The sequence below is a fragment of the Lampetra fluviatilis genome, chromosome 4 (genome assembly GCF_964198595.1).
Source record: "Lampetra fluviatilis chromosome 4, kcLamFluv1.1, whole genome shotgun sequence".
Classification (NCBI taxonomy): domain Eukaryota; kingdom Metazoa; phylum Chordata; class Hyperoartia; order Petromyzontiformes; family Petromyzontidae; genus Lampetra; species Lampetra fluviatilis.
The window spans coordinates 1,931,717-1,944,555 of record NC_136278.1 but is presented as its reverse complement, the minus strand read 5'-3'; the positions used below and the strand labels follow the sequence as shown (position 1 = coordinate 1,944,555).

The following is a 12,839-nucleotide window of genomic DNA, read 5'->3' as shown; positions in this document are numbered from 1 at the left end:
CTAGATTGTTCAGACTTGCAGTTGTTGGAGAGCCTTCATATGAAATGGATAATTATCTGTAAAATACTTTCTAATTCTAAAATGCTATGTTTGCTTCTGAGACTAAACGTCTCCATATTGACCTTAACACTGACCCATACAATTACTACACTATCCATTTTTTTACTTGGTTTCTATTCCTCACTCTGCTGAGTCCATGGAGTCCTAATTTAATTTCTCTAGAGTCTTAATTCCATGTGTTGTGCGTCGCGATTGAAAATATCTAGAATGCGTCCTGGTGATCCCCAGTGATCACTGCCACCCCCTGCTCCTTCATATTACCAGCCGACCTCATTGCTGGTCAAACCAGAACTGCTGAGTACTGTGGGCCGTAGTTTATGCACAACAAACACGATGGTGTTTTTGACCATAAACTCAAGTTTTATACTACCAGGTAAGACTCACTGAGCTATATAGCTCTTTTTCAAAAGCGACCTAGCTATCGCAAATGATGACTCAGCGAAGTGGCTTATCAGGTGGAAGTTTATTGCAGCCAAATACTCTATAAACGCGCGCTTCTAAATGTGGAGGGGATAACCGGGAGAAAAATCCACGCAAAATGCAAACTTTAAACATAGGTTCCAGGGTCGGGATCGAGCCCACGACCTCCTGTATACCAGGTGAGATAGTTAACATTTCCTAGCCATCGTGGCGCCCTATTTCAGCAGATTCGGCAGCGGAATACAAATATGACATCCATAGTTCAGTTTTCGCGGTAATTATTGGGTGAGTGTGGCATTAAAGGTTATACACCTTCATATGCACGCCTGTAATCTATCAATGCCGAGGCGACGGTTGGTGGATCAAACAAATGTTGTGAAGCTCCATTCACGTGGACATCGAGACGCCCTGCTGGCATGCCAAGAGAAAGTGGTACAGCAAAATGTGGAACCCCCCCCACCACCTGTTCCAGGTGCGTGGTTTCTCTCCAAGTGCTCTGGTTTTCTTCCACGTGTAGTACTCATGAATCGGTCCATAACACCTTAATATATATAGGGCCGCAGAGCGTGGGCAATTGTGGACACCTACTCGCCGTGTGGCTACCTTCCAGCTTGTCTGTTGTTCCAAGCGCCTTCGAGCGTGAGCGAATACTGTGTGCGGCTTCGTGTTACACGTTGAAGGTAGTGATATTAACTGATCTACATTGACATTCTGTAGATTAAAATAACGCTTTCATTTGCTTTCTTTGGTAGTTAGAAAGCATATCAGTATATTCATCAGATGCATAGAAAATAAAATAAATTATTCTGGCGTTTGAATAGAGGTGGATGCAGAGGATACTAGAGCCACTGTGGAGGTAACAGCGTAAGTAACTTGGACGTTTTGAATGAAATGCAGCACTGAAGTTGAGTGGCAAGAGAGACGAGGCGGTGTGACCGGCAGGACACGTGTGCAGGATGGAGAAGGGCAGGATAGCAAGACGGACATTGGAGTTGCAACCACAGATCGGCAGCCAGGGTGAAGCCCTGAAACCATCACTGTTAGTGGATGGGATGCCGTAGGAATAGACTTTGAAGGTTGTGCGTTCACAATGCTAGAGCTGCGGTACTGTACCTGGTAAAATAGAAATACACGATCGCGAGGTGCGGTAGCTTCTGCGGCATTGTCCGTGATTACCTCCGTGAACTTAATTCCCTTCCTAGCCAAATCGGAAGTTGCCCCTAATTAGGGGGGCGGCGGGCGGCGAGGACAGGTGGGGGGGGGGGCGGCGCTGCTGTTCGTTCGAGTCGCCACTACAGGAACCTCCTCCTCCCGTCTCACAATCCAAGTTAACCCTTTTGCAGTCCCGTGCGCCTCCCTGGTTCAAGTAATCACGCACGAGTGGTGGGGATCATCTCTTCACGCCTCCCCTCCTTGTTGCAGTAACCTGCTCCAAACGGTCGCGTCGCGTCGTTGTGTGTGTGTGTGTCCGTGTGTGTCTCTTGTGTCTCTCCCAAGACCACCCGGCGCGAATCCGTCCGTTCAAAGCGGCCGGGCGCTCTGGCCGGCACAGCACACGGATCTGTCAGCCGCACACCGACGCCTCGTCTGCGTTTCCAGCCTCTTGACATCACCGGCGGAGGCGCGTTCCTGATCTCGTCTTCCGTCAACTCTCGTCTCTCTGTCATTCACCGCAACAGCTGCTGCTCTCGTCGAGTTGGCATCGTGGCCGCGTGCGCTTACATTGATTGCCTTCTCTCTTTGATACGACAATTATAATAATAGCAGCAGCCAATTTATCATCTCGAGAGAGAGAGAGACAGAGAAAGCATCGAGGGGGAGACAGAGAGTAATGGATACCGTCGAGTTGTTATTGGCGCTGTCCACGGCGATGGTGCTGATTGTCTCACTCGTGTCAAACCTCACGGTCCTCTGCTGCTACGGCGCCAGCAGCGAGCTGCGTAAGCGAGCTCCCGGCGTCTTCATCCTCAACCTCACCTGCTCCAACCTGCTGCTCACCCTGCTCAACATGCCCCTCACCCTGGCCGGCGTCGTTCGCTCCGGCCACACCGGGACTCCCACCGTCCCGTTCACGGCGTCCAACTCCAACGACCCGCGCCAGCAGAATCAGCACCAGGTGTTCGCCAAGGACGAGCACGCGTCCTTATCGTCGTCGTCGTCGTCGTCATCTTCCTCCCTGTCGTCATCGTCGTCCTCGTCATCGTCGCGGCCGTGTGGAGAGAGCCTCTGCCAGGCTGCCGCTTTCGCCGAGACCTTCCTCACCACGAACGCCATGCTCAGCGTGGTTGCTCTGGGTCTCGATCGCTGGGTCGCAGTCCTCTTCCCGCTCAGCTACGCCGCCCACATGCGGCGTCGCGACGCGGCGCTGGTCCTCGCCTACGCGTGGCTTCACTCGCTCGCCTTCCCCGCCGCCGCCCTCGCTCACTCGCCCTCGTGGCTGGCCTACGGGCCCTCGTACGCCTCGTGCACCCTGGTGCAGGGCCCTCCGCTGTCGCCACCGCCGCCGCCTCCCCCGCCGCCGTCGGCACCCGGCGGCCCGCTGGGGTCGGCGGGCTCCGCGAGCGCGCACCGCGGGTCCTCGGCGTCGTTCGCCGCCTTTTCGTTCGCCTACCACGCGCTCACCTTCTTCCTGTCGCTGCTCGTGCTGTGCCTCACCTACCTGAAGGTGCTGCGCGTGGCGCGCTCGCACTGCCAGCGCATCGACGTGGTCACCATGCACGCGCTCATCCTGCTGGTGGACATCCACCCCAGGTGGGTTGCGATGCCCCGCGCGCGCGATCACAGCTGCAATCACGCGCGCGCGCGCGTGCGTGCGTGCGTACAAGGACGAACATTCCCCGTGTAGCCTACGGAAGATGTTGGTAACACGTGCGGTTCGTGAGCACTTCTGGAATGCCCGCACGGAGCGCGAGGGGCTGGTGTGATCGGAACCACGCCCGGTTGCATTTGTCTCCCCGAACTACTGACGGTTTGCACATCGCGTTGATACTTCATTGAATGTTGATTCGACCTCGGGGAGCCCCTGGACCGGTTCAGATAATCGCCACTGATGTTAACCGGGGGTCGGGAATCGAACTTAGTTTGCCGGGTTTTTAGTTCGGCAGTGCGTTAACGACAACACCAACGCTCCAGCGCTCTGTCAAGCAAACCCACCGAGTCGCGTGACTATCCAGTGTGCCCGTGTCGTGATTTCCGATGTCCCGTATGCACGCGCGGTTAGCGTGCACGTCGCATGGCACGAGGAATGGACTGGGGGCTCCGTCGCTATGCTCCACTATCCCCGCCACTCTTCATTAGCCTCACGCCTGGCTCACTCCGGCCCGCGGGCCCCGATGCAGTCGCACCACCACGCACACTCGACTGCCACGCCACAGCGTGCGTCCAAGAGTCCGCGCGCGTGCCTGGTGAACCCGTGCCCGCGTGAACCCGTGCCCGCGTGAACCCGTGCCCGCGTGAACCCGTGCCCGCGTGAACCCGTGCCCGCGTGAACCCGTGCCCGCGTGAACCCGTGCCTCGCGTGAACCCGTGCCTCGCGTGAACCCGTGCCCGCAGCGTGCGCGCGCGCTGCCTGGAGGAGCAGAAGGCGCGGAGGACGCGCGCGCCCCGGCGCGTGAGCACCTTCATCGGCACTTTCGTGCTTTGCTTCGCGCCCTACGTCATCACCAGGTGAGAGGCCACGCGGCAGGTTGTCCCCATTACCACCGTACACGATCATCGTAAATACTAATAATGGTAATCATCACAATCATCGCCACCATTATACAAATGACGATCATCAACAATCAGTTGGAATAATCAGTGATGATATTAAGCATTAGTACTGTGACGATCAGCATCGTGATATCATCATAATCATTAAACACCAGTGGCGTTTGATTGTCTGAAACTGTTCTGGTAGCTTCCACTCCCCCACCTCCCACCCACCACTTTTTACCAACCCGCAATGTCCGGCAAGGCGAAGTGTGGTGAAGTGAGGTGAAGTGTGGTGACGTGTGGGGAGTTGTGGTGAAGTGGGCTGAAGCAAGCTTCTTGACTGACATGGCGTGGCGGTTTTCTACATCCAGCAGTGGATTGAACGAGCGCTATAAATTAAGGTTATTGCTTAATAATAATATCGGGGAAGTGCTGCCTACTTGATATGCGGAACACAAAACGCTTGACTTCAATACATCTTTTCATTTGACATGCACGCCGTTAACTTACTGTTGTGTTGGACATTTTAAAACAACAATTACCATAACATTACCCAATTGAGATTATAGATACCGATCATTCCCGACTACAATACTGTGAAATCTTGGCAGGACTCTCTTAAAAAGGAGCCATGAGACTCGGCGAGAATTTCCCAGGGTTAAACAGGCGCAATAACAACAACAAAACTAAATGGATAACAATAATCTGGATATGGATATACACCACATCAACTTAATCTATAAACAGCTGCAAGGTCGCAGAGACAATTATATATTTGTTTACTTAAGAGACCTGGGTAGTGGGTGGGGGAGAGAATGCTAACAAATTGTACACACAGATTGACAGAAGTAACGACATTCAGTACTCTTAGTTTTTTCGGTAAAGTCACGTAGGTAAAAAATGAAATTAAATTAATAAAAAATAAAAAAATAAAAATAAAAAGCACGACGTTTCGGAGGCAACACAAGTCTCCGTCACCAGGTGGGACCGTCACAGCCAGATTTGCTGTATCAAGTGAGGCAGGGATTCCAAGATGCAAGTTCTTAGCGATGGGTATTACCTTGAAGTAACGACTTCAAAATTCGAGTGGAATGAGCTCCGACACGCTCTTCCTCCCACTGGGTTCAGTGCCAGGAATCTCAAATCAAATCCCCACCCACACCCATAACAAACAGACGACTGACTCTCTGAGCGTTCCGCGTGAGTGAGTCTGCGTGCAAAGTGTGGACCGTGCGTGTGCATTGGGGAAACGGTGGTGCGTCGACAGATCGTTATGCGGTCACGGTCAATGTTGTACGCAACATAGATTTACATTCTACAGGGGCTACTGACAGTCGAAACAAAACAGCGGCAGTCTTATATTGGGCAGTCGCAGTCTGACAGTCTTTATAGTCTACGCAATGCAGTTACAGTCTACACAAGTCTACACAAGGTAGTTGACAGTACATAGAGTACACAATACAAATACAGTACACATTGTTAAGACAGTTATCCACGAGGCAGAGGCAGTATATTCTCGCAGAGGCACTCTAATACATACTCTTAGTCTACTGGACATCTGTGAAAAATAGCTTTATAGCTGATCAGATTCCTGAAGTCGAAACCGTGGAGACGGTCTACACAGGCAACACATAGACTGTCGTGCACACAATACAGTCTATAAACACATTCCTGCAGAGGGAGCTGGTAGGAACGTTGGGTTGCTCGATCAATGGCCAGGGTCAACGGCGGCGTAGTTTATTCCGCAAATATGGCCGACTGTGAGGGCGGGCACAAGCCGGCGTGAGTAGGTTAAACGTTGAGTTTTATAAGGGCACCACGGGGTGACCAGCCCCTACCCACCCAGCCCCACCCTCCCCACCCAGCCCCTCCCCACCCTACCCACCCAGCCCCTCCCCACCCTCCCCTCCCCACCCAGCCCCTCCCTTCACGACGGTCGGACGGACACAATAATCCCCTGTGGGCTGGTCTAACCAGGAGGTTCCTACCAGTATGAAAGCGCGAAAGTGAGGATGTGTCTGCGCCCCCCCCCCCATCCGTGCCCCCACCCTTGCACCCCCCTCCCGTCACCCTCCCCCCACCCCGTGCAGGCTGGTGGAGCTGAGCCCCGCCGTGCCGTTCATTGACCGCCGCTGGGGGCTGTTCACGCGCTGCCTCGCCTACAGCAAAGCGGCCCTCGACCCCTTCGTGTACGCGCTGCTGCGCCGCCAGTGCCGCCGCGTCCTTGCCGAGATGTTCCACCTGCGACGCCACCACAGCCACCACCACAACCACCACCACCACCACAGCAGCCACCGCAACCGCCGCCACAGACACCACCGATTCTGCGGCTCGCGCTCCACGGGACCCCGTTCCACGCTCGCCCTCGCCTCTGACGCCAGCGACTCCGTGGTGTTCACGGAGAGGCACAGCCCCGTGGGACGGGAAGATCCCTGTGACATCTCGGGGCCCATGGAGGAGATGGAGTTGGAGGTGGAGGTCTCAGAGGTGATTGCGAGCTCGCGCGTCAGGATCGGAGATGAGAATGATTACGAGGACGACGACGACGATTACGACGGCGGTGGTGGTGGGCAGCAGAAGGAGAAGAAGGAGGTGAGAGGAGAAGCAGAACGCGGGGATGGAGGAGAAGTTGGAGGAGCCGCGTTGGGACCTCATCACGTTGGGGCGTCCCTGAGGGCAACGCACCCGGAACGCGCGTTGGTGGAGGAAGTCGGGCTTTTGAAACCTGCAGACAGGTTCAGCGGTGACTTTTCCTCCTCCTCTTCCTCCTCCTCGTCGTCGCCATCTTCATCGACGTCCTCATCGTCCTCGCCGCCTCAGAGGGCGGACCGCAAGATGCCCGGGCGGCGAGGCGTGAGTCTCCCTCTGAGCACCGTGATGGAGGAATGCCCCGGCTCGTGTCCCGGCTCGTGTCCCGTAGCGCCCTTCTCGACCCTGAACCCGTGCCCCTCGGGGGAGAACGCGACATCGCCTCTCGCGAGGGCGAATCCCTCTCGAACCACGGTGTAAGGGGGATGGACTGCGAAGGATGACGATGAGGAGGATGATGACGATGAGGGTGAGGAGTTCCCGGGTGGAATAATGAGAGACATCGGAAAACCGTCGTCGAAAGAACGAGTCGAGGAACATCGAGGCAAGAGGCGAGAGTTTCGGAGCCGGGGCTGGTGGTGGTGTGGTCGTCCATCACGCGGACAGCTCTTGATTCTGAAAGTTCGACGAGCGATGGAAGGTCTTGCTGCCCGAAACTCCGCGGAACAATCGCCCAGAGGAGGACGCGGAGGCTCGGGGTTTTAATTCACGCGCCCTTGTTGTCTCCTCTACGGGGAGTGGAAGGGGGGGGGAAGTGGGCGGACCAGCGGTAGGCTGCGGCTAAAGTTGGCTTCGCGTTCACGGGTTTCGCTAATAGAATTCCCTTATTTAAACCGAGTGAGAACCCCGCTGAGAGGCGTCTGTTGCGGAAGGCGCCGTGGGTGCGTCGCGGTTGTCCGCGCGCCTTTGTCCTGCCCGGGCGTGTGCCGCTGCACCGCGGAGCAATCGCGTGGCGGCGAGCGCGCTGGTGTCCCGAGTTCCATTTCCGCTCACGGTCAATACGAGTGGCTAACGAATTAACCGAACCGGTCCTGGGCCTCCCCATTTGAGCGACTCGGCGTTAAATGAGTACCCGCTGCGGTGTGTAAACATCAGCTCAGCACTGGGGAGACAATGGTCGTTCGGGCGTCATGTTGGTCAACCACCTCATCGCGTGCCGTGCCGGTCTCTATAGGTGCTCGCTAACAGCACTTGTCCCAACAGCCTGTTCAAGGCTACACGGGGGGGGGGACTGTGTGACCTGGACAAAGTCTCGTCAGCGAGCTCCTCCGGCATGCGAGGCTGCGTTGGGTGGGTTACGTAGCCCGCATGCCCAGCCGCCAAGCAGTTGGTTTGGCCGGATAGAAGTTGGCAAGCGGGCGCGACACGGGCTGGAGAAGAGATGGGCTGGTGTGGTACACGAGGACGTGAAGCTTATTGGACTTGCCGATGACCGGTACCAGCGGTGTCAAGATCGGTCTCTGTGGAGGAGGCTCGTGAAGGATGCTGCTGCTGCTGCTGGGCAGTTGGAGGCGGTCGCCCTCCAACAACAGCGGAGGGCAGAGGAGCGACGCTCACAACAACGAGCGGAGCGCCGGGTGGATTAAACGCAGCAAGTTGGCACAGTAGGGGGTACAGCTGGTGCATCTGCCAGTCATCTCAGTCAGTCAACCCCATTGACACCTGAGTCGGTCCCGTGACCTCCTGCCAACAGCGAGCCTTCGACACTTCACGTGGCCTCAAAGCGCACCTAGCCTGGCACAAAGCGATGCGGCGACATCAGTGCCACTTATTGGCGAATGGAGGTTGTTGCCGTGCCCGATGTATGCGTGTGTACGCTTGCGGGGGGCGGAGGGGGGGCGATAGAGTCTATGATGACCAGAATGTAAGTGCACGTTCGGGCGGTATCGTTGTCCTGCCGTGGTAATCAAATCTGTAAATTGACGAAACCGGGTGAGTGCGCTGGCCGCCAAATCGCACGCAGCGGGGAAAAGTGCAAAGCGCGCAGGCTGCTGCCGCGTGCGTGCTCTGAGCACGTTTTGTGTTCGTTGTTTGAAACTATCGTGGTGTGTATGTGTGTGTACATATATAATGTATACATAGTATTTTGTACGTGTGTGTGCGCGTATATTCAGCGCAGTACGCAACCAAGACATGTGCAGATCTAGCCCATCGCAGATGATCTGTTACTGCGTTATTATAGAGTTGTAATCGTGTGGCGGGCAGATCGTTATCGCCACGCAAAAGAGTTCACCATTGATACAGATGAACGTGCGGTAGATGTGCCTGGTTTCTGTGTCGAACCGCCAGTACTGGGGGATACACGAATGCGACCGCGGGTGGTGCTCGCTACACCATCATCATCGTTGTGCTCGCTACACCATCATCATCGTTGTGCTCGCTACACCGCCACCATCGTTCATCGTTGCGGCCTTCATAGGTGCTCACGAACAACATGTCCCCTGACAGTCGCCGATGACTGCACAGGAGAAAACCAATGCATTACATTCGGTTGATCACAAAGTGTCCAAAGGCCAGCTATACAATAATAATAATAAAACAAATATTTAAATGACCATGTGATGAATATTTTTTCTGCAGCAGCGCGTGACGGAAAGTTCAACGACCCCCCTACTGGATGGATACATGGCCTCTTGACGGTGTATCACATGAGATGTAGTTCTGCGATGTCTCCTTCCACGGGCCGTTAGCTATCCAGCACGTCGCGATGCCCTGCTCGCTGGGATTTTCGAACGGATGTATTCACCGCGTCACGTGACGCTCATTTGGAATAGAATTTCGAAAGACGACCAAATAAAATGCGGGCTGGGTGTCTCTGTAGTCGGAGCGATTCACTCAAAATAAGTCCTGAGTTCAATTCCTGGATGGAGTTCGTCCTGAGTCCCCTACCCCCCGGGGTTTTACTCAAACGAATACAGTGGACGTCTCCATATGGATGGATCGGTCTACCGTCATAGGAATGTGGAAACGCCACCACCGGAGACACAGATGGCCGGGCGTGGTGCCGGTCACGCCATCAGCAAGGCATGACGCTGGGACAGCCGTAATAGGTTCTCGCTGACAGCGCTGCCTTCTCCGGTCTATAGAGCTACACGGGGCACGGCTTGTCTCGGTGCATGTTTGCAACAACAACAGCAACACAAATAATCATTTTTAAGATAAATGACGCGAGTATATTTATAAGCGTTTAAATATACCCCCTAGGATTTCAATATATCCCATACTATTTAAATTATACCCCCTGAGTATAAAGCGATGGTGCATGTCTTCGGTACACCTACATCCAGAACGTTGTGATGTGTCTGTGTTTGCACTCCAGTTGTCTTGCGTGAATGTCCCCACGTCTGTTTTTCTTGTCTTTGTGTTTGTCTCTCTCCGTCTGTCTCCTCCCCCCCCATGTCTATGATTTCCTTACGTATCTCTCCTTGTCTCTGTGTCCGTATTTCGCTGTCTCTCCACGTGTCTCCACTTCTCCGTGTCTGTCTCTCTATCGGTCTGTCTCTCTATCGGTCTGTCTCTTTATCGGTCTGTCTCTCTATCGGTCTGTCTCTCTCTCGGTCTGTCTCTCTCTCGGTCTGTCTCTCTATGGGTCTGTCTCTCTATCGGTCTGTCTCTCTATCGGTCTGTCTCTCTCTCTCGGTCTGTCTCTCTCTCGGTCTGTCTCTCTCTCGGTCTGTCTCTCTATGGGTCTGTCTCTCTATCGGTCTGTCTCTCTATCGGTCTATCTCTCTATCGGTCTGTCTTTCTATGGGTCTGTCTCTCTATCGGTCTGTCTCTCTATCGATCTGTCTCTATCGATCTGTCGATCTATCGATCTGTCTCTCTATGGGTCTGTCTCTCTATCGATCTGTCTCTCTATCGGTATGTCTCTCTCTTGGTCTGTCTCTCTATGGGTCTGTCTCTCTATCGGTCTGTCTCTCTATATCGATCTGTCTCTATCGATATGTCTCTCTATCGGTCTGTCTCTCTCTCGGTCTGTCTCTCTATGGGTCTGTTTCTTTATCTGTCTGTCTCTCTCTCGGTCTGTCTCTCTATCGGTCTGTCTCTCTCATTGCCCATGGTGCGGCGAGGATGTCTGAAGACAAGACAAGATCTCGCATCGCCTGTCCGGTTGTGTTTCCTGCTCTGTCTCTGATGTCTGAGTTTCCCTTCGCGTGTCTCGCTCCACGTCGCCGCGGTTGTCCCCGTGCCTGCATTCCTCCTCGTCTCTCACCGCAGTGTGCACGTACGTTGAACTTCTTTCGCACCGCACGTCGCCCACAACGCTCGTGAGAGGTGCGTGTGGGGGGAAGGAAGTGGCTGGAAGGCTGGAATCTTCGTTCCTCTGCGCACCCTCTGCCGTGTCTCGCCGTGATCTTCTCACACCTTCCGACGCCTCCCCCGTCCCACGAGGCGTCCGTCTGGCGTGTTCTCTACCCGTCTGCGTTGAGGAGCTTAAAGGCCAAATACTTTCCCCTGCGTACTTAACCCACACAGCAATAAAACAACAAAGTTATACGACCAATGCCGCCTGCCAGACGGTTACCCCCCGCCTCCCCGCTTTAGCATACCCCCTCCCCCATCTGACAGGGTCGCTCCGTATCGCGGGGGGATGGGGGGCGGGTACCCCCACCGTGGCTTTTCACGACGTCTGCTGCTGGAGGAGGAGGAGACGAGGAGAGATGCGGGCGGCGAGTGTGGTGAGAGGAGCCAAACAGGAGCCGTGATTTGTTGCACGACCAAAGAAAAAAAGCCACCCTGACATGCGGCCGGTCTCGCCGCATCTCAGAAACCAAACGGCGTCCGGGTGTGGTTTTAATATTTGAATGGCAGACTGCCTGGGGAAATGATTACAGATGTTACGTGGCAGGCTTGGGCTGCGAGCTCGTCCAGGAGATCGCGGTGCAGCAATTGATTCTTGAATCTATCTGTGTGGAGCTTTGAGTATTGCCCCACGTTGTATGTAGTCTATATTCGGGCTGAACGATTTGGGGAAATATCTAATTGCGATTTTTCTGAGATATTGTGATTTGATTTGCGATTAAACTTTTTAAAGTCAAGCTTCAGTTCAATATTCACTGTGTAACAGATTTAAAACGTGTGATTGAGCATTACCACATAATACTATCAAAATATGAACTGCTCTATATATTATAATGCAAGGATGAGAACTTAAAAGATATGAATTGCTTCCCACATGTTTTTATTAAATGTTTTAATTGAAATAGAACAATCAAACATATAACAATTGTTAAGTTAAATAAATAGAGTTGTAATAATAATAATACAAAATAAAACTATTCCAATAAGAAAGTAATAGGGCTTTTCAAATCGCAAAAAATCGCAGCCTTTGCGATTTGCTAATCGCATTGTTTCAAATTGCGATTTCGATTTGAAATCGATTAATCCTTCAGCCCTAGTCCATGTGCATGGCTGGTTTCCTCCACCTACTCTGGTTCATCTCAACATCGGGAAACTGAATTCGGGCTCCTCCGTCCACCCTGCAGTATAAATGTTTGGTGGGCTAAAGTGTGGGCGCTCCCACCTCTGCCAAGACGTCTGGCCATCGCGGAAGAGTAGGCCTAACACCGCACAGAGCTCCTCTAACAGGAGCTCTGTGCAGCCCAGGGAAGTGGTTATCAACATCAACTCGGCAAGGCCGTGTGAAGCGTTCCCGCGACGCTGTTGCAGATGCGATTTTTTGGTTTTCACAAGTCATCACATTTTTTGTTAGTGCCCTTTGCGCAGCTATTTAGATTAGTCAATACAAAAGGAAGCTACTCGTTTTAATGGCTTTGTGGTGTCAAATTATAATAATTATTGTTAATAATAAAAAGCGCGTTTTTCACAGTTTTTAAATCTATGTCATATTTGGTGCAGCGTGGTCGTCCGTGAACATCTCCCGATGCTTGGGAGTGCTCAGTGAGTTGAGAGCCACGATCTCTAGAGGAGGGCCCTGGATGGGAGAGGTCGATGCCCTTCCCGCCAGCAGCAGCGTGAGCAATAACACCCCAGCAGAGCCGTCCATGCATAGGGCACGGCGACTCGGGGCGATCGCCCCGGGCCCCGCGCTTTGGGGGGGGGGGTGGCTGCGTTCG

General features: G+C 53.7%; 1 protein-coding gene across 1 annotated transcript; it reads left to right on the top strand.

Moving 5' to 3' along the window:
- The first annotated feature begins 1,786 nt into the window (after positions 1–1,786).
- Positions 1,787–9,741, top strand: LOC144931464 (uncharacterized). Its single transcript, XM_078855304.1, has 3 exons — positions 1,787–3,231; positions 4,033–4,146; positions 6,264–9,741. The coding sequence occupies exons 1-3, from the start codon at positions 2,312–2,314 to the stop codon at positions 7,180–7,182; spliced, it is 1,953 nt and encodes a 650-aa protein (XP_078711430.1). The 5' UTR covers positions 1,787–2,311; the 3' UTR covers positions 7,183–9,741.
- The last annotated feature ends 3,098 nt before the right edge of the window (positions 9,742–12,839 follow it).